The sequence below is a fragment of the Hirundo rustica genome, chromosome 1 (genome assembly GCF_015227805.2).
Source record: "Hirundo rustica isolate bHirRus1 chromosome 1, bHirRus1.pri.v3, whole genome shotgun sequence".
Classification (NCBI taxonomy): domain Eukaryota; kingdom Metazoa; phylum Chordata; class Aves; order Passeriformes; family Hirundinidae; genus Hirundo; species Hirundo rustica.
The window spans coordinates 104,195,763-104,220,738 of NC_053450.1; the positions used below are offsets into that span (position 1 = coordinate 104,195,763).

The 24,976-nt window shown below is 40.3% G+C and overlaps 2 protein-coding genes across 4 annotated transcripts in view; one reads left to right on the plus strand and one right to left on the minus strand.

The window, feature by feature from the left end:
• Positions 1-697: 697 nt before the first annotated feature.
• SEC61G (SEC61 translocon subunit gamma) lies at positions 698-3,705 on the plus strand. 2 transcript variants are annotated; one of them, XM_040081516.2, is made up of 4 exons: positions 698-798; positions 1,538-1,637; positions 2,621-2,723; positions 3,600-3,705. In XM_040081516.2, the coding sequence occupies exons 2-4, from the start codon at positions 1,544-1,546 to the stop codon at positions 3,607-3,609; spliced, it is 207 nt and encodes a 68-aa protein (XP_039937450.1). In that variant the 5' UTR covers positions 698-798; positions 1,538-1,543; the 3' UTR covers positions 3,610-3,705. The 2 variants fall into 2 exon arrangements, with proteins under 2 accessions (XP_039937450.1, XP_039937441.1); XM_040081507.2 differs by lacking the exon at positions 698-798 and having other exon boundaries at positions 1,518-1,637.
• Positions 3,706-5,043: 1,338 nt separating this feature from the next.
• TPK1 (thiamin pyrophosphokinase 1) overlaps positions 5,044-24,976 on the minus strand; it is a 309,075-nt gene continuing 289,142 nt past the window's right edge. For both annotated transcript variants that reach the window (XM_040081488.1, XM_058421774.1), the window contains one exon: positions 5,044-5,324. In XM_040081488.1, the coding sequence (XP_039937422.1) occupies positions 5,206-5,324 (119 nt within the window). In that variant the 3' untranslated portion in view covers positions 5,044-5,205. The remainder of the gene's footprint in view (positions 5,325-24,976) is intronic.

A 24,976-nucleotide genomic window follows, 5' to 3' on the forward strand; every position in this document is an offset into this window, starting at 1 on the left:
ATGAATGGAAAAGAAGATACTTGCCTTTACAAACAAACCGTAAGTTTGTTTGTAAATGAATTTGAATATTGAAAGATGAAAGCAACAATGGGGAAAACCCATAAAAATTAAAAATTAGCGGGGTTTTATACATTAAAGGGGGAATCTTAGGTCTTAGGCATTTCAGGAAGTCTGTACCTCTCAAGTACCTAAGCCAGTGGGGAAAGAGAGAGGGAAATGAAGCCGGGAAATTAGGAAAAAAAGGAGGCTGCGTCCTCCGAAAAACTGAGAGACCCCATGGGAAATGCCCCATGGCCTCTCCCTTTATTCGAATAAAGTAAAAGGACTCGTATGTCTCCTTTTTGGACATAAACCTCTGGTGTTCGTGGATTAATTTTCCTAACACTAATCACCACTTCTACGAGGAAATTCCTCCTAATGTCCAACCTAAACCTCATCTGGCACAGCTTGAGACTATGTCCTCTCATCCTTGTGCCTGTTTGCTTGGGAGAATAGTGGCACCTTCTTCCCTTCACTTCCCGCTAGGACGCTCTCGGATCCCAAGGCTCCAAGGGCACGGCGAGCAAAAGCGCTGCCAGAAGCGGGAGGCGCGCTGCCGAGCCCGACCGGCCCTCACGGCTGCGCCGCCCCCGCTGAGGCGGGAGGAGCGACAGGCCCCGGAAACCGGAAAGGGAAAAAAAAAAACCACCCACGTAAAACCCCGCCCTCAAAAAGCTTCCTTCCCACCCCAAAACCGCCCCGCCCGCCGCTGTGACGTCCCGCGTCCGCAGCTCAGTGCGACGTGTCCCTCGGCCGGCGGTGAGGGGGGTGAGGGGGGTGGCGTGTGCCCCGGCCCCGGGAGACGGGGATCAGGGATGGGGGCCCGGGTGTGCCCTGGCCCCGGGAGACGGGAATCAGGGAGAAGGGATGGGGGGGCTGGGCAGAGGGGATTGGGATGGGGCCAGGGATGGAGGGGGCCTCGGCCGGAGCGAGGGGAAAGGGAGGCGCTGGGGACTCGAGAGGCGCCGGCATCGTACCGGGACCCTCCTGCCAGGGGGTCCGTATGGATTAAAGGGAGCAAATGCCTCCGATGGGTGTCCTGCGTGCGGTGGCGATGCCGACACACGCCTGCTCCGAGAATAAGGCTTGACCACAGCATTGTCTCCGTGCTCGTCAACCCCCCGGCAGCTTCTGGCGTGGGGGGGTCTCCTCAAACCGGCGACTTTTGTCTGTTTAAACGCCTTTGGGGGTGTTCTCAGAAACACACCGTAGGACATAAGCTGAAAGCCAAAATGTGATGGAATTTTCCTTTTTTTTTTTTTTTTTTTTTCCTTTCCCCTGGACAGAAATAGGCCCTCATGTTTATTTACTGAAACAGTGTCTTCATTTCCTGCAAAGTGGAAGTAGCTTAGGTTGGAATATGACACTTTAGGTTATCTTAAGCCTTTAACAGATTTTATAGGTAACTGCTGCTTCTGTAACTAAAAAATTTTGGGTTTTGGTATTTTTCTTTGGTTTTCAGTGGAACCATCAATGCTAAATGTGTCTGTCTTTGCAGGCGATCATGGATCAGGTAATGCAATTTGTGGAACCCAGCCGTCAGTTTGTAAAAGATTCCATACGACTTGTTAAGAGATGCACCAAGCCTGACAGGAAAGGTAAAACACACAATAAACCAGAAAATAATCATTATTTCATCTTGTATCTTAGCACATCTTCCCATACCTTACTTCTATTGATTTGTTTGCTGTGGATGTTTCTCATCTGCCAATATGAGATTTAAACTTGAGCTTTAGCTGTCTAAATGTCAATGTGTTTAAGGTTCTGGCTGCAATAAACTTGAGCGTGTTGTCTTCTGGTACGTACATAGGCTTGTGAATGGTACTACAGTTCACCTTAGGAGGGAGGTTAAGTAGCTGAAATTCAGTGTTCCACAGTTTTCAGTCATTGCCTGATCAGGACAGGAACAATTTCGTGGCTGGGGGTATGGTAGAGGAGGTTTTGGACTAAAGAGGCCCTGGAGAGAAGCTATAACTAAAACCAGAATGCAACTGTTCCTCCTTACTGAAAGTTACAGTGCTTTATTCACATGCTCAGGGTGAACAGTTCTGCGACTTAAGTTTGCTGTTGAGATCCCTAAGGAACTTCATTCCTTGTCAGGTTTCTGAGGGGCTGTTGACCTTCTTAGTCAACTTCATGGTTGCTGTCCTGAAGTAATTGAAAATATCCCAAGTACTTGATTTTTGTGGGGCCTTACGGTGCTGTCCTGCTGTGGTAGAGATGAATACAGATTTTCCATTTTTGATGCCGTATTAGAGATTACTTTCAGGGCTTGTAGAGATGTAAAGGAAACATAGTGGGATAAATGCTCCATGAATTGTCTTTGTAGGTATTTTTGATTCTGCTTATTTAAAAAAGATTGTGGTCAGCCGTTCTTTGTGGAAATCTGCATCTTCTCTCTGAAAAATCTCATCTGTCTTCTGAAAAAGTGGATTTGTTTCTAGCATCTGTGCAGATTTTGAAGTGTTTCCAGTGTTGACATAGTTCTGTAAAGAGAGATCTCTCCTTTGGTCACTGCAGTGCATGTCTGTATGCCATATATGAGACTTCCTGACAAATTTTTTCTGTTGTTTTTTTGCAGAGTTCCAGAAGATTGCCATGGCAACAGCAATAGGCTTTGCGATAATGGGATTTATTGGTTTCTTTGTCAAATTGATCCACATCCCAATCAACAATATAATTGTGTAAGTGAATAAGGCCTTCAATTTCACAAAATTTTTATCTGTTCAGTTTTAAACAGAGGACATTAATGAGTCCTACGGGACCCATGTTGTTTTAATGTCTGTGGGTTTCACATGTTAGTGTAATATAACAAGTATTCATATAATATGACAAGTATTACTTGATTCAAAGGACTTTATGAACAATGCTAATGAACTCCGTGTTAATTCAGCATGCTGCAAAGTATTAGATCCATAGTTCTTAAGTTTTTTTGAATATTCTGCTTCAAAACTGAACATCAGATATTTTGATACCTGCTTCCTCAGTGTATGTTTGACCATAGAACATTTACCTTACTCGGATCTTATATACTCTTACTGTTTCCAGTTTATAATTTGGGTATCCAAAGTAAATGGATGGATGGATAGTAAGGTAAAGAAAACTGAGTGCGTGTGATGTAGGATGACAAGGCACAGAACAAAGTTGGTCTTGTTTCACTTACTGAGTGCTAGATATGTTTGAAACATTGTTTTATGTGTAACTGCATCGTGTTAAATCCCTTTTGGAATAAATGTTACATCATGAAAAATTTGAACTTCAAGTTGACTGGCACCATGGTAGTGCATATTAACAGTCCCAGTTAAAACTCCTCATATTCTCCAGAGCTGGTGTGATCCCCTCTCCAACACTGGGCGAGGTTAAAGACCATTCTGTCAGACCATGATGTGACTTTCTTACACCTCTAAGAATGGTCATCTAGGCAAGGAGTGGTTGAGAATGGTAGATAAGCTGTAATGGTTGTTCTAACAGTGCAGTGGTGGGAGGATAAGTAAGACTTCAGGTGGGATCACTTGATCACACTTCATTAGTTGAAACTGATCACTTTGTTCTCTCAACAGAGGTGGCTGAATATTCATCATGAAGAAGACAGTTGTGACACCTGCTGCAATGATTTCACAGCTTTAATTTGTTTGATATTAAACAAGCTCAGTTTGGGTTTTCAAACATTCTTGTCATCTTATTTCTTTTTTTAAGTGTATGTGAACATACCTGTCTACAGGTGCCTTTTTTTTGGGGGGGGGGCACGGGGTAGTAGTTGTGTGGTTTTGTGTGTTTTTTTGCTACTTCATTTAACTGTAGTAGAATCATTCAGTTGGGAAGGAAGCTTGAAGATCTCTAGTCCAGTGCGCTGCTTGAAGCTGGGTCAGTATTGCATTCTAATGAGGTTGTCTAAGGTTTTCTCCAGTCAAATACTGAAAGCTTCCAAGGGGGACAGCTGTATGACCTCTCTTCAGGAGTTGTTTACAAAGCAGTAAATTAAGCTTTGGAACAGCATTGTTCCAGCAAAAGCAGACTGCAAGAAAACAGCATTTTTGTATCCTTTCAAGTGGTGTTGTAAAGGCGTATGGGAGTTCCTGACACTAATTTCTGGAACCACCATAATTATCACTAATTCCTTTCTGCATTTGGAAGTCCTGCTAGGTTATATTTTGTACTTGACAGGAAAAAAAACTTGTCAAACAAAGAAATTGCATTGCCAGTCCTTATTCTGATGGCATAATTAAAAAAACCAAGCATAACTGATTACTGAGATGTACCATTTGAGGATCATTTAGCTGTCAGACACTAAGCAGTCCTTCAGCAAATCCACAACTTGCACACTGTTGGATAGGACATAAACCCATTCTGGATCCTGTTCTGTACCTAGAATCATGAAGGCCCCTGTGTACTGACCTGGAAGTTTCCATTATTTTAAATAATGGCATATTTTGATTTTAAGAACCAAGCCTGCAAAAACTCTGGTAGATGCAATGCTCTTCCTCCTCAGATTGAGATTAAGACATTTAATTCACTTCAAAAATCTTACTGTAAGCATTTGGTATTTGCAGAAGGTACAGTGTTCTGTTCAGTTACAGACTTCAAAAGCACTTAATACTGGGAGATCCAATACTGCTGTTACAGCAAAACTGAAGCTGCTTCAGTACACTAACTTGCTTCCTAAGTAGAAAATTTCAATTATTATTATTCTTGAGAAATTTTCACCAGCACCTACATGTGTTACAAACCAGGACAGAAAAATGAGATTAACTAATCTTAGTGCTATCCCCTTGTAATACAGTTATATCATGTGCAGCTGGGTACTGCATTTACTTTTGGCAGGAGGGGAAAAATGGTTTAGTATTGGAATAAAATACTTTGTAAAAGTAGCCTTAACTAACCAAAGAAGCAGCAGCAGTTTCTGTACATTCATTTTGGTTTGTCGTTGTACTGAGTGGCTGCTCATGCATCTTCTCATTAAGAAATGTGATTTACCAGAATGAAGTACTCTATTACTGCAAGTAATTTTGATTCTGTCTCAAATGACTTTTATTTCAGACTTGTTTTTCATTCAATACAGAAAATCAGTGCCTTCTTGTATCTTGCAACAGCTTTACTGTCTTAATTCAGTGAAATTTTTTAGTAATTTGAGACGTGTCAGATCAGAAAAGGCAGCTGTAGCTGATCTTATCTCTTGATAGCCATTGTCCATAGCAAAGGTTTGTCTGTCTCGATGGTCACAATCCCAGAGTTGTCATACGTGTTGGAAGTACTGACGAGTGTTCCAAACTTCAGCACCTGGTTAGCTGTGAAAAGCAAGGAAGAGACTGAGTGATTCTCTTCGACAATGAAAGGACATGAGTGCTTTTGTTTTCAAAGACCACTGCTCTCACAAAGAACAAAGAAGTAGCTGAATAATCCTAACCCAGATAAATATTATCTAGTTAGAAGGCTTGTATGAAATTTTTCAGTGATCTGAAGAGGCAATAAATTAATCCTCAAATTAACACTTTGAGTTTAGAGCAGATTATTACAAAAGCAGTTTGTCAGATAATCCTCAGAGTTTCACATCTGGAAATTTGTATTTCATTAGGATCAGTTCAAGTACTAGTGCTAGAAAAGGTATTTAAAGTTAAACAAATACGATCTTACTGTAGTTCCAAACTTGGGATTTGCTTTAGCTCAGGAACAAGCCTATAATCTTTCAAAACATGAACAGTTCTTAGAGCAAAGGCCAGCAGTGAAAAGTGATATTATTTAACAACTTTGAATTAAAGGACTCACATCTATTTCATGTGAATTAGGTGGTTGTGTACATTAGAAACCAAGTGGCATTACTCTAACAAATAGCAATTTAAGTTCTACCTTTCATTTCTTCCCTTTTTGATATAGCATCATTTTGCATGTTGGAAACCTATCAACTTCCTCAAAGGCATTCTAGAAATACTCAGTTCTGTGGTAATCCTTGCTCACAGAAAGGTTCAGAGTAAGAACTCTGAACTATCCTTTGCTTAGCCTGTAAAACCAAATGACAGCACTTGCCCACTGGCACCTCAGAAAAACACATCCATGGAGGATACGACAGCTGCGGCTGAGGAGAATTGTTCTGGAAGATCAGCAGGTTTGTGTAACCTATCAGAATTGCCAAACTGTGCATTGATACCTAAGTAAAAATCCTCTGGATTTGCTATTAAGTGACCTGCTGCAAAGGAAGATCTCTCTGTGGTCAAAAGGAGTGCAAAATTTGGTAAACTATTTTGTGATTTGCACAGGAGATAAATTTTCCAACATTGGATATGAAGGCTGGCTCTTGTAAATGCTTGGGTGTAGTGCATTACTAGAATGTGTGTTACACTGTATACCCCTTGCTGGAAGCTGCACTGGTGGAACTGATCTTGCCAGGCTCTATGGCTTTAAAAGTAAGGAGATTCAGACAAAAGCCAGGACATGTAGCTCAGTGTCTCTTCTGCCAGCTCTGTGCTTGCTGCTAATTATTGCTGCTCCTATGCTTGTTATTAGCTTGAAGTGAACTGAAGAGGAGGTTTCAGTTGCTAGCTGAATTTGTTGGAATGAGAGACTAACACCCAAGTTTCATTACTGCAAATGGAAGAGTCCTGCCATTTGAAGTTCAGGAGCTGGGTGCATAACTGCAATGCAGTGGAGAAATACAGCAAAAAGAAAAGGAAAAAAAAAAACAAAAAAACAACCAAACCCAAAAAACCCCAAACCAAGACAAAACAAACCAAAAAAACACAAAAAAACAAAAAAAACAACCACAAACCCCAGTTCTACTGTACTAGATCAATTGTGTACCTAAAATAAAGGTGCTAGATTCTGTTGGGATGCTTTTGGACACACAACAGTACCAGGTAGGCTCCTACACAAATGCCAGGATGAATGAGTTTTGGTGTTTGCCTTTGGAATACACAGCAGAAGCCACAGGGGTTGGATCTTGCCAGAAAAGACACACCGATTTCACTGTTTGCAGGTCATTTAATGGTGAGGTAACACATGGGTAGAGTTCCCTGAGTAAAAATACTCCCAAAATATTGTGTTAAGTGCTGTGGTCAAGCCATGAATGTTTCCAGTCAGTTTTTAAGTAGGAAAGAAGCTTAAATACTTTAAAATGTTTGCTGACACACAAATTACAAATATTGAAACTTGAAGGGGATGGGGAGGAAGGACTTTGTCGATGAACTCCTGTATAAACCCACTCATTTAATATTTATTGCTTCTTGCTCAACACTCAGAATGTTTCTTGCTCACTTGCTCAACACTTAATGTTTCACAGCTTTGCATATAAAGTAATGGCTATGCAGAAGGCAAGAATTAACAACAACATGGCGGCTTAATAAAACAAAATCTAAAGCAGTATTTTTTAGTGCATAAAATCAAGAGAAAATTAGAGCCCTTTTTTCCCCCTTTCAATAGAAAATTCTTGCCCACTAGATGGAGCCTTTAATCTTTCTCTATCAGGTTTTCTGCTGGGCAAGGATCATAGCGTGAAATTCTGAACTGGAAAAATGCAAAACCTATGAAACAGTACTGCTGATTCACGTGGCCCAAATGGACCAATTCCAAGCACTTGATTCCACAACCAGCCAACATTTCAACTAACATAATTAAAAATGCATTTTTTCCATTCAATAAAGGAACAGTAATTAATGTGAAAACCTAGGTTTGAGCTGGTAAAGGAAGTAAGAAGATGTGCAAACCTACTGCTGCTAGGCAAACTTTCTGCTGTGTCATGCATTCCGATGGAAGTTTACAAGGTCAAAGAAATGGTAAGTTTTATAAATTCACACCTGATCCATTCCCCTTTTTTAAAATTAATTTCAGTGTTATTTGTTAAGTCTTAGCAAGAACTTATGTCTTGGGGAAAAAAACCCCAACCTATTACAGCACCCATTTTCGCTATTGAGAATACTTTTCAAGATACACATTCCAAAGAAAACCACCTTTTTATTTTCTACTATTTAGTATTTACAGTTCTGCTTTATTTGAGTACCAAATCAAATTTTAATAAAGGATTCTACACTGTGATTAAAAAACCAAAAATCCAAATCTCAAAACCCCTGGAAATACTATAATTTTCTAATTAAAAGAAATCTTATTTTGGTTCACTGAAAGCTTTCTTTTTAACCAATAGTAGTCTCTTGTTTTTTGTGAGAACTTTAAATAGTTGATTTGGATAAACCTGGAAGTGATTAACTGAAATGCCCCCAGCATTAGAAGTTTTGTTTAGTGCTTTGGTTCCAATCAAACTGTGCTCACTGATAATGGATTGTTGATGAGAAAAATACCCGGCTCCTCCATTGCAGTTATAATTTGTTTTTTCATTACTCTCTATCTATCAAGTCAGCAAGGACTTCAGTACCAAAAGCAAATGCTGTTCTTGCCTTTTTTTGGAGTGGGAGAAAAAAACCCCATCAATATCTCCTTCCCCACTCCCCACCCCCCTAATTCCCCACCCAACAAAATCTACCATGAGACAGTTTTTTATGGTGTGTCTCATGTTCTTATCAGTAACAAATTTCTGTCTACTGGTTTGCAGCATGCCACTTATTCAGACCTCAGCACAGGCGTGGAGAGGACTGACTTTGATGAGGCAGTGAAGGAATGTTTCTCTAGCAGTTTTTGTTTTGTTTAGATGGCGCTTCAATCTGCCACAGTTTGAGAATGTCTGACATAATTTAAGAGAAGAAAACCTCTGAGGGCATGTAGGTAAGCTTCCTAATCACAAAAATCATTACTTCTTAGACATCTGTTCCGCTGACCAAATTACATGACAGAAGAGATCTCACTAACCACAAGACTGACAATTTCCACTATTTTATTGCTCTTACTCTGGTAATTTTAAAAAAATATACAAATCCTAGGATTCCATATGAAACATGTTAATCTTGGAGGTAAAATTTTGAAAATTCATGAATCTTATGGATGCAAGAACAACATTTGGAAATGTTAAGAGAATGCAACCTATAGGTAATTAGGTTACATAAATAACCAAAACCCCTAAATCTAAACATTTATTTTAAAATCTCATCCTATTTATGCTTCTACCACAGTAGGGAATTATTTTTGAGTGGCTGGTACATCAGCCTTGCTTGCAATCCTTGTGCTGCTGGCTTTCAGCCTGGAAACTGAGAAATACTGTGGCCTAGTTATAACTAGATTGGAGGTCATCACGTCAAGTGCTGCAAAAACATTCTCATCATCAGGTAATTCCTCTTAAGGATTGTATTCACGATCTAGTAGACTTATAAACGTAATTTCTATGTTCCATTGTACTATTTAGGACACTTATAAGTTCAGTCCAGAGAAGAGAGCTTATCTGTCTAAAAAGATATATCAGTCAAGGTTTCATGTACATCTTACAAGCTGCACTGAAGCAGTGCATGAGGGAGGCATGTACAGAGAAAAACTTCATCCTAAACTTGTCATATATGGCAAAACCAAATTGTGTCAGGGTGTCACTACTGGTACCACAAATGACTTAGGACAAAATACTATCATGTTAAGCATGTCCCACATAGACACTGTGATACTTATGCTATGCTTCCTTTTCTCAACTGCGTCTCAATTACTTCCTGAAATATGTAAAGTCACATCTTGCTGGTTTCCACCACTGAAAATAGAAACAAGGAAAGGAATACAACCAGATTTCCACTCCTGGCATGGATGTGGGGAATACTAAAATAATTAATTATTAATTAAAAGCCATGTTATAGTGAATGTAATCCTCTTCCCCCTAGACAAATGCTGCATCAAAATGATAGAAAATTAAGATCAATAAGCTGAAACACAAGCTAAAGTGAAATATTGAATCACCATTTGGTATCCTATTAGAGTTTATCTGGAGAGGATTTCCCTGAAGTTCTGTGTTAGGAGCAAAAATCTGCATTTAAATGGAGATACATTAGTAATGCATGAGCTAGTACTTTGCAGGTCACCCTGTGTCTGCAGAACAGCAGCATTAATTTTGCTATTTAAAAATAAAAATCCCAAGTAGTTTGTAGACTGATTTTCCTTTCTTCCCTCCTAGGTTTACACTTGTGTTTAGGCTGATTTCACTGGAGTTAATCTTGATTTGCACTGATAGATACAAAGGAAAAATTGGGTGCTTGATCTCTGCGCAGTGGGAACTGCAAAACTGGAAGTTGCAAATAACAGTAATTTACAATAAAACATGAACTATTTTCAATACTGATACAACAGAAGTACCATAAAGGCTTGCTGAGTCTGCTGGGAGGGGCTGACTAGCCTGGCAGTCAGATTCCCTCAGTGCCAAGGGGAGTTTCGAATAAGCAGAAATTGCATTGGGCATTTTTTATAACTATTGTAACTTTGGGTACCTGGTTTTGTGGCACGGAACAATGGCTTTATAATCTCAATGCATTCATACAAGCAGACCTACGAAAGCATTGAGAGGATATGGGAAGAAGTGGGGCCAGCAGGCAGGGCCAGTGGCTTTTCCACCAGTTCAGGCACTGGCAAAGACTCTTGGCTAGGGCTCTGCAGCACAGGCTGCCTGGCCTCACACTGGGGGGAATTTAGGAGGTTACAACAAAAGCTTACAGGCTGTCAAAGCTTCACAATTTCATTTAAAAAGAGAAGAAAAGATATTAACAGAACCATGTGTTCTACCCTGGCTAGAAACCATCCATGTTGAAAGAGCCTTCAGAAATGCAAATTAATGTCAGAAGTTTTCAAATTTATTTCCAGCACATATTTTTCTCCACATATTTTTTTCCAGCTTTGTAATGGTGGTACTGTAAGAATAGCTCGAAGTCTTCCCATCACACCACCTGCTTGGTGGCAATTTAAAATGTTAAGCTGATAAAAATTATGCTAAGAAAGATTGCTTTCTACACTAAGGTCTTTGCTGCTACTACTGCTTCACCAAGATCAACAAGAATCTTTAATTGTACGGAGTTTCTACAGCTATTAGCAGCATATAAGCATTACCAACAAGAAGTACTTCTGTATTTGTTCAAAATCACTTTAGCATCTTAACTTAATTAAAGGGGCCTGGAAAGTAAGACAAGGAAACTCTACATGCTGTTTTCAGTAGTGCCTATCTGGTCTAAACGTCATAAAGTTGTAACAGGAGTGATCTAGCAAAAACATAAAGTAAGTCAGGGAAATAGCTGTCTGTAAGACTGTTTCACTAACCTAAAGGCAAAGCCAGCCTATGAAGTAATTTTAAGAACTGAGTTTAGCCAGTAAGAAGTAGGGTGTGTACTTAATTTTTGATGCTTTCCACTAAGTTTGTATAATGTTTCTCAAACTACTTACAACTCTGAGGTGCTGTACAGGTGACAGGTACTATTAATAATAGTGTTAGGGCACTGAAGAAACAGCTGCAGAAATGTAGCTTCAGTTTGACAGTCACTGCTGTAGAGGTTTTGCATATAAACTAGACAAAACAAGTTGTTGCTATTTTGGTCTGTCTCTACTTCATGTTGTGAGATAAAGAACACTATTCTCATGAGAAAAAGGGCAAGAGTAATACTGAGATGCATCAGCTAATGAATTGTCTTACTGCTAACTTGTCCATAAGACACCTCATAGCGCACATCATCCTATTATGCTGTCATCTTTAGAGTCATTACTTAGTCACACAAAGCTGAGGATGGCAATCTGGAGCAACACTGAAACCTGAGATTAGCTAAAAACAATGGTGTTCTGTCACAGCATTTAGGTCTGAAGCTCTGGTTTGACATGACAGCAAAGAACCTAAAAATACTTGCTATTTTGAAAGCTGCTACACTGTCAAGTTGGTATGATGCATGTAGCAGTGAAATATACTGAATTTGTTAGAGAAAGGTATCCAAATGATTCTAGCAATTGACCACAGGCAGTGCTGCAGAAAGGAGTGAAATTCCCCCTACATTCCTCATGACTGGGCCGTTGGAGGCAGGAAAGACAGATGGGAAGAGGAAGGGGAGGGATTCTTTTCCTCACCTAAATGTCAGGGCTAGGTGACTACATCCATGTACTCAGGCTTTGAACAACATAGCACCAAAAAGTGTTTCAACACAACCAGATGTAGAACTAACCAAGATCAACAATTCACCTCTAGCTACAGTAATTTTCCAGCACTTCATATAAAAATTTAAAAAAACCTCTCTCAAAAGTCCCCGTATATCTTTCAACAGGTTTTAAAGTGTGATATTAGCTAACCAGAACACAATGTTAATTATTTTTCTCTTCTATTCTTTGGACTCCTGATAAATCCTGTCACATTTAGATTACTATATTTGCAAGAAGAAGCAGTAAAAGAGGATTTTAAAACACATTCATAATACAAGTTTTTCAACTTCTGTATGCATACCGTTGTTCCCATCATTTGCAAAAATGTGCAGACACAATGGTTATTTCTATATCAATCAAACTGGGCCTGTAGGTGAAATATTGGTATATGGATATTTACTCAGTCAATACCTACACATGTTGGGTGAAGTGGGGATCTCATTCAATCCCTCCATGGAGGAGAACAGCAGCAATGCCATAAATATTTCACAACAGTCTTGGCCAACTGCTTATATCTCGCCTACCACTGCGTAGGAAGAGTCCCCAGCAGTCCCCAATTCTCCCAAGCATTTAGCACTTCTCTGCTTTCTGTGATGGGGATATGATTTTCTCAAGGGAGTTGATCTAAAGCCAGTTCCAAGCCAGCCCTGAAAAACAAATTTAAGCAGGATGTCTTTTTATTGCTGCTGCCTGCCAGCACTAGCTCAGCACCATTTCCAGAGTTCTGTTCTGCTGGACACATTGCTTCATCACTGGGCATCAGTTCAAAAATTAAATTAAATATGATTTGACAAAGCTCTGTAAAGTCTCAGTCCTCAGCTCCAACATACAAAGTTACAATGGCGAAGATCAAAGTAGACCTTCTGAACTCTGGGAGGCTGTATTGGGCTTGTGTGGCCAGGTTTTGGTGGGGAGTGCTACAAGGGTGACTTCTCTGTGAGAAGCTGCTGGAAGCTTCCTCCATGTCCAACAGGGCCAACACCAGCCAGCCACAGAAGAGATCCACTGCTGGCCAAGGCTGAACCAACCAGAAATTATGGTAACACCTCTGTAATAACAGATTTAAGACAGGTAAAAAAAAAGTTATTGCATAGAAATTTCTATGCATATTGCATAAAAATAATTGCAGTCAGAGAGGAGTGAGAATGTGTGAGAGGAACAGCTTCAAAGACACCAAGGTCAGTGAAGGAGGAGAGGGAGGAGGTACTTCAGGTGCTGTAGATGAGATTCGATTCCCCTGCAGGCAGTGGTGCAGACCATGGCGAGGCAGCTGTGACCCTACAGGGATCTCTTTATATCCTGGGGGTCCATGCATGTACTGAGATCCATCTGCAGCCTGGGGCTGAGTCCCACACCAGAGCAGGTAGACTATCAAAACAGGTGGTGAACCTGGGGTAAGCCCATGGTGGAGCAGGCTCCTGGCAGGAATCTGTGGACCCATGGAGAAGGGAGCCTATGCTGGAGCAGGTTTCCTGGTAGGGCTTGTGACCCTGTGGGGGACCCACACTGGAGCAGTGTGTCCTTCAAGGACTGTACCCCGCAGACAGGGACCCATGATAGGGCAGTTTGTGAAGAACTGTAGGCTGTGGGATGGACTTGGAGAAGTTTGTAGAGGATTGTCTCCGTGGGAAGGAACCCATGCTGGAGCAGGAGAAGGACTCCTCTGCCTCAGCAGTGGCAGAAACAACTTGTGATGAACCAGCCATAACCACCACTCCCTGTCTCCCTGTGCTGCTGGTGAGAAGGAGGGAGACACAGGGGAACAGTCATTTTGAGATTGATTTTATTTCTCAGTATCCTGCTCCGATTTTTTTAGTAATAAACTAAATTAATATCCCCAAGTTCAGTCTGTTTTAACCATGATAGTAACCAGTGAGTGCTATCTCTTAGGCTTTATCTCATCTTCTGAACCTTTCACTATATTTTCTCTCCCCTGTCCAGTTTTGTTGAGAGTAATAGAGAGGCTTTAGTGGGCACCTGGCATTCAGCCAGGGTCAACCCACCACAGAGGGGTCCAACACACTGCATATTAAAAACCCTTCCCCTGCCAAGTCCAGCTCCCACCAGAACTGACCTAGTTCACAGCTGCTCCATTCTGACTCCTGGGTCACCCCCAGGAGCCCCACACTCTCTTGTCCACCAAGAGTTACTTTCTCCAAGACCTCATTCAAGCTATCAGACCAGAGATACTAATGAACTGTGCCAGAATGGTGGATCTGGTGCTTAAAGAGTTCCTCTGACTACATGGAAGCAAACAGCTGCTTTCACCTCTGAGCAATGGTCAAGGTACAAAAAAAGATACGTGCCCTGCCACACTGAATCCCAGGACAGCTGTTTGCATTATGGCCTGCTCAGGGCAAGGGCATCGCCAGGCTTGAAAGCATGCTGCAGCCCCTCTGAGCTGCTAGCACAAATAACAAACTTCAATCAAATTAAATCCCTGACAAACAATTTTATTATGCAAGCTTTAACAGCAAATGGCACCGTTGCCTAACAGAGTTTTATGTAAATATGGTATTACATTTACACAAAAAATGAAGAGAACAAACTGGAATATTCATCTTTATGTATAAAAGGCACCATTACTAAAGCAGCTGTGCTTTTGTCTAAAACATTCCTCTGGAAGGGGGTAATTATTATTTAAAAAAACCCACACTGATCTGCTCCTGACAGCTCATAAGGTACATGTTCATCTACTTGCTCTCCCTGACAGCTGATCTATTCTAGGCACACATAACTAACTAATAAAGACTATTATACTTCTGATAGAAAAGTAATTCCATTTATCTGTACCATTCCTAGCAGCATTGCTTTCTTTCAGTGTTGTGGTGGGGTGCTGTATGAGGTTTCTAAAATGTGGTTATTTTCACCCCTACTATTCCTGTGCATTACTTAGAATTTTAGATTGCTCTGCTTTCTTGAGAAAAAACAATTAGACACAGATAGTATCACCCTGAGGATGAAGCGAAAGCAATTATTTCTGTTACAAAATGTCCCCTAGATCTGCATGTGAACAACTAAGCTTTTTGATTTTTAATTTTATTACTTTGTCTTTCTATTAACAAATAATTAATATGATTACCAACACCCTATGTACCTCTAATGTTTATACAATTTCAATTACAAAGCTATTACTGCTGCTTATCAATTCTATTCCATTTATCTTCAAACTTGCTTCTTGAACTTAGAACATTTGTTGACATTCATGGAACTGTAGCTCCTCCAAACTTGCTCACCAGAGTCCAGCACCATTTATGTGTTGCAACCTTGAGACAGAACATGAGATTCAACAGGAGACTGCAAGCTACACTGTTTATAGTCCAGTGGCACTCAATTGGATTAGATGGCTCTCCATGTCGTCCAAACGATAAAGGATTGCTTTTGAAACAGTGCTGCCCATCACATCTTTCAATCTCCCTTCTTTCTAAGACTTAAAGTCAGCTTTTCATTTAAAAAAAAAAAAAAAAAAAAAAAAATCCAACAAAAATGTAACTTATGACACAGCACTGCCTATTTTATTTTAGCATTACCCACTTCTTCCACTCCACCTACTGGAGCCCCATGCTTCAGGAATGCCATGGGAGGGGTACCTGCTATGTACATGAATCAGTAAGTCACTGTATATGGCGCATTTAATGTTCCTGGCTGTCTGCTTTTACAGTGGTTTTTTTGGGGTGCAAGGTTAAGATTTTTTTATCAATGCTGCTGAATACTAACAGCTCCTATATAATGTTTGTCCCAAAATGAAAAAAGAGATTTGTCATTAGAGACAAATCCTAAGTCTCACTGACTGTCAAAAACTTCATTCAAGTGGAAAACTCGCTACTGAGAATCTGTTAGCTGGCTGTGCACTCTCTAAAAAATCTGATTGACTTCCAGTAATGATTTCCAATGTGAACAGTGCTCTTCATATTGGTGTGCTTCCTCCTCCTGACCTGAAAAGGCTTTTTAGCCCTGCCCCCCACCCTCTTCTCCCCTCTGCAAACTGGCTCAGCTACTCATCCCTTACATTCAGAAATATGCCATGCACTTCCAGGCTCCCTGCAAGGATTCAGTGGCTTGGGGGATCTTTTCTTTGGCTTCTTCTCTAGGGAGGAGTGCCTTAGCAGAGCTGCAGCAAGCTTTCTCCCTGGACTGAGAGGAAGAAAAGGCTTCTGCATTAATCCCACAGTGCCATGTCAGGCACTGCCCAGGCCAGGTGGTGTAAGCCCTTGGACCTAAAATGCAGAGGCCAAATGCACCACTAAATTAATGTAGTGCTACATAGTGCAGTCAAAGACATTGAAGTTTTAAGAGTGCAATTGATTATATGTAGCTCAAACTTTCAAACACACTAGTCAAGATGGATTGCAACAGTCACGCCATGGCACAGTGATGCATGTCAGCAGGCTCTCAGCTTTACTGTACAGAGGACTTGACATTGGCTTTTAACTTCCCAATAAACTACCCTAACACACTGCAAGAAGTGGGAAGGAAAAGGAACTACAAATCCAACAGTCACACGTAAAATGAAAGACTACACCAACTACACTACAGCTTGTCTGCTGCCAACAGCACTAGGTGTTAAAAGAACATGATGGCTGCAATTGCCAAGAAAGAAAATACATCCTCAGACTATTTTTTAGGCTCATGGAGCTTCCATAACATATCTGTCTTTAGCCTAGAATGTTCCTTATCTTACCTGAAATTACTGTCATCTTCAAACATTTGTAATTCCTCACTAATTATCAGTGTCTGGGGGGTACATTCCTGGGAGAAACATTCCTATCAACAGCTAAGAAAGCTACCTGCCCGAATTATATTTTGAACTCAAAATTGAAGTGGTGAGACACTGGAACAGGTTGCCTAGAGAAGTTGTGGATGCCCCATCCCTGGAAATGTTCAAGGCCAGTTTGGATGGGGTTTTGAGCAACCTGGTCTAAGTGGGAGGTGTCCCTGCCCTCAGCAGTGGGGTTGAAACTAGATGAACTTTAAGGTCTCTTCCAAACCAAACTGTTCTGTGACTCTATGGAATATGATTGTATTTTATTTGACATTGTTTTTCCTATCCTGGCCATTTGTTGTATTCAATATTTTCCACTCTTTTTTGTTTGTTTGTTTGTTTGGTAGTCATTTCACAAAAAATATACTTAACAGAATTTCATTGACATAAACTATTTCACTGATTGTTTTAAATTACTAGATGTGAATTTTTTTTTTTTTTCAGATATGGAAAGTTTTGCTGAAAGCAAAATTATCTCAGAGAAAAGTAAACTTTAAATTACTATTACAAGCTTCTGTTAGTTCTAGAAACCATGCTAGCAGCTTAAATTCCTCTTAAACTGACACCTTCCTTAAAAGTATTTGCTGTACTATTCTAAACATCCTACAACACCCCAAACCCGCTCCATCTCTGATGCCTATGGGATTACAAATAAACAGGAATACCTAAGAACATAGTGACATATCTGAAGATTAATCCTCAGATATTTCAACCAGAGTAAACAGTTTATAAGTTTCAAGAAGTCTCATAGCAAGTGAGTCCTACAGCTTCATTCCACCTCTTGGAAGATGTGAATAGAGGCACATATTCTTCATATCACAATTTTTGAAGGATATTGTTATGTATCACTACAAGGCAACCAGTGACAAGGAAGAAGTTGGTGCAACCCTAAGATAACTCAGAACCCAGAGATGTCTCATGGAAGCTTTGAACCCAATGTGAAGTTCAATGATCTCTGAACAGATACATCTACTTTGTAATTTAAGGTATGGCCACCTATCACAAGCTGTGTCTGTTCCAGAAGAGGCAGCACTGCTCTTCTAGAAACAGGCAGGCTTGTTTCAGGACTATCAAAATAGTATCACGTGTGCCCATTACAAGGCAGCCTTCATGAGACCAAGGGAAGCACTGCACCTGTCAAGCCCAAAATCAGGAAGAAAGTCTGATAAGAGCTTAGAGCTTACTGGAGAGTTGGTTACACCAAATTAAACACCAACATTTCCAGGAAGAACTGGATAGTTCTGTACAGAATGGATATTGATGAGCCTTGCAGCACTGAGGTCAGGACATAGCAATAGGTTTATCATGTCATGTGCACGAGAGGAACTTGGATGATACAGATTTTGAAGGGCTCTTTATAGGTACTTAAGCATAAAAGAGACCAATAAACTATCAAGTTTAAAAGCTGTGAGCAAAAATGTAGTTACACAACTTCTAATATCATTGGCAGCCAGCTAGATAAATCTGTGCTGCTCTGAAAGGGTACCCAGAAATAGCCATAGCATTCTTTAGCAAAGCACAGGATGTTTAAGGAAGGCCAGAATACTACAGGAAGCTCTTACTCAATTATACCTGAAGTCAGTCAGCCATGAAGGATGCCTTAGACAAGCTGCGCACAAAAACTAACTGGAAATGGATGAAGAGGTTTGAAAACAATGCTTCAGAAAAGAAAAGTCCCTCAAATCTATAATTTTGGGAGAGGGAAGGAAAACTAATAACGATTTAACAGTAGGAAAAACATGCCTTGGAAAGCTTGCCTTGCTGTAGCCGTCTAAACTCACTAAGTGCAACTTGCTGCCTAACCTCTGTTGCTCACAGGTAATCACTCTTGTTAAGAAGTTTTGCTTCCTCTCTTGAATCACGGACTTCACAAGTCGGGATGCTGAACGCAACACTGTAATTTGTAGAACACAGAATGGACAACATCCCTGATGCAGTGTAATGAGCCATTTCCCTCCTCCCTACTGTGATTAATGGTGTGGACAGGAGGTCTGCTGGCTGAGCTCACACACCATTCTGGCCCTGGAGGCATGGCCTATATAGAGCACTGTGCGAAGGCTTGCATGAGAGATTGGCAGGCAGAGGCAGCTCTGGGAGCCTTTGTTATTGTCCAGTTTACTCTTTCCTGAGCTCCTCCAGCTTGCACAATCTGTGCAGCCTCTGGGAAGGCAGCTTTAGAATTGGCTTACTTGATGGAAAAAGCTGTTCTTCTTGATGCATATGATGCAAAGTAATGTGACAATGATTGACAGCTAGAGGAGAGGAGGGGAGGAAAACTGAGTTAAGATGGGTATTGTGTGAAGAAGCAGAAGAGAGAAAGCAAAAAAGAATTCCTCATTACCACAGGACACGTACAGTGGGGGAGATAAGAGTTTCTGGATTTTATAATAATAATCATTATTAAAGTCAGTTAAGTTGACACAAGTTTATGATGATATAAATAGTACCCCAGTGATTCCTGGATGTTTTTCTTCAAAACTTAATCTTCCCCAAACAAAAAATAATTAATAAGTGTAGGAGGCTGACAGTTTATTCCCCCTTCACATTTGTGAACAGGCCATGTAATACGAATATAAACCCCAGGGCCTAGTCCTATCTGCACTTCCCCTGACACACTGTGCTCCTCATGTATACATTTAAGGTGAGTCAGAACTTGCCTGCCAGCTTCTCTTTTCAACCGTGGAATCAGTTGTAATTTTTAGTGAATGATGCAATCACATTGCAATGTACCAGGCAAAGGTGCACTGATGCTTTAGTGCTTTTTGAGTTTGGGTCTGAAAACAGAAGAAAAGGCTGCAATTCATTCCGTCTGTGTTGTTTTCTTTTGTATTGAAACAAAAGTTAAAACCCAGAAAAACTTCCTTCCTCTAGAAAAATGAACTCAAAATGTGGAGTCTCTCACTTTTTTGCTTTAGGAGATGGTACATGCCCAAGAGACATCCCATCTTAGTTTATATCTTAGTTTATCTTCAGCAGACTGTTAGGTTCTGGACCACTGGCATGGAAAGCTGAAATCTTGGGGGAAAAGAAAAAAGGGAGGGACAGAAATTTTAATGACTTGAAGACACTTGTGGCAAAACTAGAGATAGCAATATATATCGAAGAGGATATATATTTTTATTTTAAAAATCCCAACTGGCTCTTATTTTTAGTTATGAGTAAAAAGACCCTTTTCCAAGAGCTCCAGAAGGCATGCTAGGAATCGCTGCTCATTGCTGCTATTTGGAAAGTTTCACAAGTGTCTCATAAGAATATGCCATGCTTGCATTCAGCCTAAGGGAACTCCCATCGTTAGTAAACAGGTTATGCTGGAGCTTTTCTCATATATGCAAGCAGCTCAGTACAACAAAGTCATAGGAGATAAGGTTCGGAAATTACACGCACAGTAGTTGTCTGTCAATACAGATACCTTTTCCTCCAGAACAAAAACAAATCATTTGAGGTTTTTTTTGTTTAAATCCCAATCTTCTACAGTTACTGATATCAGACCATATGCCACAGCACACTCACTTTGATGTAGCATTAATAAAAATAGTATTTTAACAAGTTCTGCATGCAATCATAATGTGCTAGAGCAGCAAAACATCTCCTCAAAACCTCTTAATTGCTAAGGGGACTAATTTCAGCATCTATCCCTCTGAAAATCCTAGAATTCAAACCTCTGTAATCCAGGGTCATCTTTGCAAAAGATCTGCAAGTCAAGATGGGTCATGACAGGTCAAACTTTGAATATATTTCCTGCTTTGAAAATACCTGGTAGGTGTCTCTATCATTCCTTAGGGATATGGGGTTCAAATAGTACAAATCTTCAGGCCAGTTGAGTACATTTACTATCATGTTCAGGGACAACTGCAACTGCAAGACACATGCACACATCTTTAGGGTAATTTCATATCTAATTTGGACCTTATATACTCAGTCTACTTCACTGTTCATTTCTGCAGGCTACAATTCAGAAAGGAAATGAATCGTGCTTAACTGAAGTCCACGACACACCGTTATCATAGAAACCTCAGTACCCAGCCTGTGCTGAACTGAATTAAGTCCAAAGAACTTCCTCTAAAACTTCTGACCATATAACAGGATGGAAAAAAAGAGAAATTTGCTGCCTCTCGCAATAACATATGGACCCCTCAGTGTCTTTAATTCTTGATATAAAAAGCTTTACATTTTGGTATACACATAGAACTCCAAAACCAAAACACCTTTGCTAGGAAAGATCTAGTGTTCAAAAACTACTCAGTCTTGTTACAACTTCGTTATGAAGGAGGAAAGTTTTTTAACTTGTCACATTAAACTAAAATTGGATGGATCTGACCCTAGTGACAATGAGCTGATTTTAGGAACACATGAAAGTCCCTTGCTACTTTTAGAGAAATAGTACAAGCAACAGTTATCTTTTCCCCAATTTCTCAAACAAATACCCCTTTTCTACCCATCCACTGCTAAAATGAAAGAGGTATGCTTAGAAATTCACCCTATAAAGTGTTCAAGACATTCTGATGGCCACAATTTATCAACATAAATTACTGTACTTCACAACAATGCTCCTGTCATAAGAAAACACCATGTGCCCTAAATTGTCTGCTGCCCTCTCCAATAATCAGCCTAGTTTTTAAGATCTAGAGATTTGCTGATAAAGGACACCGCAGTGCATACAGTGACAAAAAAAAAAATTGAATTTCATACACATCACTGGAAATGTCCACACACTGCTCTATTAATCTTTAGATTGGGGTAATTTTTCTCTTGAGATATGGTAATAGATTACTTCAAGAGAAAATGGAGAAGAGCACCCAGACAGGGGCCTACTGAATACCAAGCAAGTTTGTCTCCTTCCGTCTTGGTCTAAAATATATCTAATGGCCAAAGCTGCTGTTTACTCTGTACCAACCAACACTGATGCAGAAGGAGCATATGATGTTTACTGTCATCAGTCTGCCCCTACATCTCCTCAAGCACCCTGTGCCATAGGACCCGGCACTGCTCCCCTTTTCTCCCTGATCACAACATATTTTGCTGATTTCAGCATCATCACTAGCCTGCCCAAGAACTCCTGAAATCCCATACCCAACCTGCTTTGTAGTTATCTTTTTTTTTTTTTATTTTCTCTGGGAATCAAAATCTACTCTCTTCTGGGAAAGCACTCTGACCCCCTGTCTTTTCTCCTGTGGAGATTCAGTCTCTAAGTTACAGCATATAGAAAAGACTTTCTCTACCTCATTCCTCAATCCCTCTGGATGAGTCTCTGCATGATACCAGACCTCAAGCCCCATATTTAATGTTCTTTTGTTTCAGGACATTTAAAACTGCATGAGGAAAAACATCCATGAAAGTGCCTGGGAGTAAATAATGAAGGGAAGTGACCTCATGTTCTTCAGTGCCTCTGCCAGTCTTGATTTTTATAGCATTCTTCCCATGTGTGAAAATTGTGATTCCCAGCAGCATAGGAAATGCCCACCACAAATGTTTAGAGGCACACTTCTCCATCCACAAAACAGAATTCAGTGGAGTGCTCTTTGTGCAAATCACAGAATCACAGAACAGTGTGAGTTGGAAGAGCCCCAGATGGATCAATCAAGTCCAACTCTTAACTGAACCCTTGCACAGGGAAGGACAATTCAGTGGTTTAATGACACCATTGCCCGGCATCTCTGCAGTTCCTCCAGTATATTTGCACCTCCAGGGAGCCTTGAAATGAAGCTCTTGTGATGTACTTCTGCCTGCTCATGGTAACCTCAAAATGCCTCCTCCTGTGTAACATAGAATGCATTGGCCATGCGGAGGTTAAGGGGTTCTGTTTGGATTTTCTCTGCATCTTCCTCCTTCTAAGAAATCAATGTAAGATTTTCTTTTATTGCCCATACAAGTTTCCCAGGACACATGAAGCTTTTAAGTGATGACTTAATGTCTTTAAAGTTTTAGGCTCTGCATTATCAGCTAGGAAAATCTATGAAAAGGGTGGACGCATTTTGAGTTTTTTGAGACAATGCAGACTGGATTTCATTGAGAGAGAAGAAAGGTATTTCTATGAAGAGCAAGTTAAAGTATTACCAGGTAGACCCATATACAATGGGACTGTATAACACCACCCATTTCTAATATATTCTCTAATGGTCCTGCTCTGTTTCAGTCTTGAACCCCTAAATGTCACTTGTCCTGTGAGAGATTGTTACAGACCCTCATTGACATTAATGACATCTGCTTCACGCAGCAAGCAAGCCCCCAACATCACGAGACAATGCTTTGGAAGGGGAGATGCTCTCGTTATACTTTATCACAGACAATGTGAACTTCTGCCTCTCCACACTCTGGGAACATCACCCCAATTTCATAGCAAAGATGACTTGCTTACTCTTGCTGCTCCTTGCTGTTCAGATGCTACATACCTTATATTGCATAACCTTCCCCCTCCTCTTAACGGCTTGTGCCAGTCTCATTATTTCATGGAGGGAAAAGAACTTTGCTTCTTGGGAGAAGCTGCGCAAATGAATAATAGAAGTCCATACTGTAAGTACCTTGCAAAAATAGACACTGAGAAAGAGCCAATACATATGGGTCCTACCTGGATGCTAAACCATAGGCAAAGCAGTTTTTGGCTCGCAGCAGTGGTGTTGAGTGTCTGCACACAACCCTTTGAGCATCAACTTGGAAAGTTTTTTTTACACTAAGTAGGTCATAATTTTTGTTCCCAAGTCACTGTGCAGAGAGAAAGAAAAAATCACTGGGGCATCCAGTGGCATTATGGGGGATAGGATGAATGCAAAATGACAGTGCTTATTTCTTCATTAAAGCAAAGCATCTGCCACTTTGTTAATATTCCAGTATGCCCTGCTCCCAGAGAACTGTGAAGGCAGCAGTGATTAAAGGCAGCTCCAACTGGGGAAAATGCATGTTACACTGACTTTAAAAGTGTAATTCAAAATTCATGCTGCTGAATGGTCTACACTCTAATCCGAGGAACCATCTGTGTAGATGTAGGTACAGCACATACGCAGTCCCAGGAGAGGCACCCTGGACTTACCATCAGTGTGATGGGAAACAAAAGATGATGGTCCACTGTCAACCCCTCCTGCCTAAAAAAATAATTTTGAGTGAAGCTTATGACCCAGGAGGTAAAAAGTTATGGAACCTGGTCCTCAGAGAGGCCACTGCCCTGACCTATCAGCTGTAATTGCTCAAAGAAGCCACCACAGGCTGCTCAGGGCGGTTTTGCTGTAAATAGGCAGCTGTGAACACAGGAGACTACAGTGGCTTCCTGCCAAAAATCTGCATTTTAATAACTTTGTAATTGCATATTTTTGCAGTCTGTTGACTCTGACTTATTTTAAGAACATCCAAAGAGTAAAGCAGTATCACCAGCAGACTTCCTGGTACTTTAAATTTCACAATGACGTTTCCATCAACTCAGTAATTACTGTGATGATTCATAATAAAGGTTATAATGATGTGACACCTTCTAGTGAATCCCTGAAATTTAGGATGTTGAAGTGATAAAAGCAAAATAAAAATGAATTTCAATAGTAAATATTAGAAGAAAAATAATTAAATTCCATAATTCAAAACACAGATTGCAAATCCAGCCTGGGCGATGGCATTGCTATCAAGTTCATGTAATTTCATTAGAAGTGATTTGCTTTAAAGATGAAGAATAAAATGCAAAGCATAGCAAAAATGGCTATGATCCTGCAAATGCCAGCATCCACAGGCAAAACCATGCATGTGAATAGTCTGCTGCACAATGGGGCCACTTGTGTGAAACTCTTTGTAACACTGAGGCTCCAGTCACAGTTTGCACAACAAAACACTTGGAAAAAATTATCCATCTTAATAAAAATAATGTGGAATTAAATCCACTTTTACTTGGTTGTGCTTTTAGATTAGTGCTATGAACAATGTATTGCATATGGGATTTGGAAGAAGTTTCAAATTATCCAAGTCCCTTTGCTTAAAGAAACAGGGTCAAACATGTTTTGGCTCACCATAGCACACTGTACTCTTTCCATTCAATATTCTGAAACTGTGATCCCTACAGCAGACTTCCAGGAAAGGCACAAGACACCGAGATGCAGTATTTCTTTCATGTACTTACAAGGTTTGAGAGACCTTGAAAATCTTGTTTCACTTGAAATTGAACTTTTTACATGTTCCCTCTATACA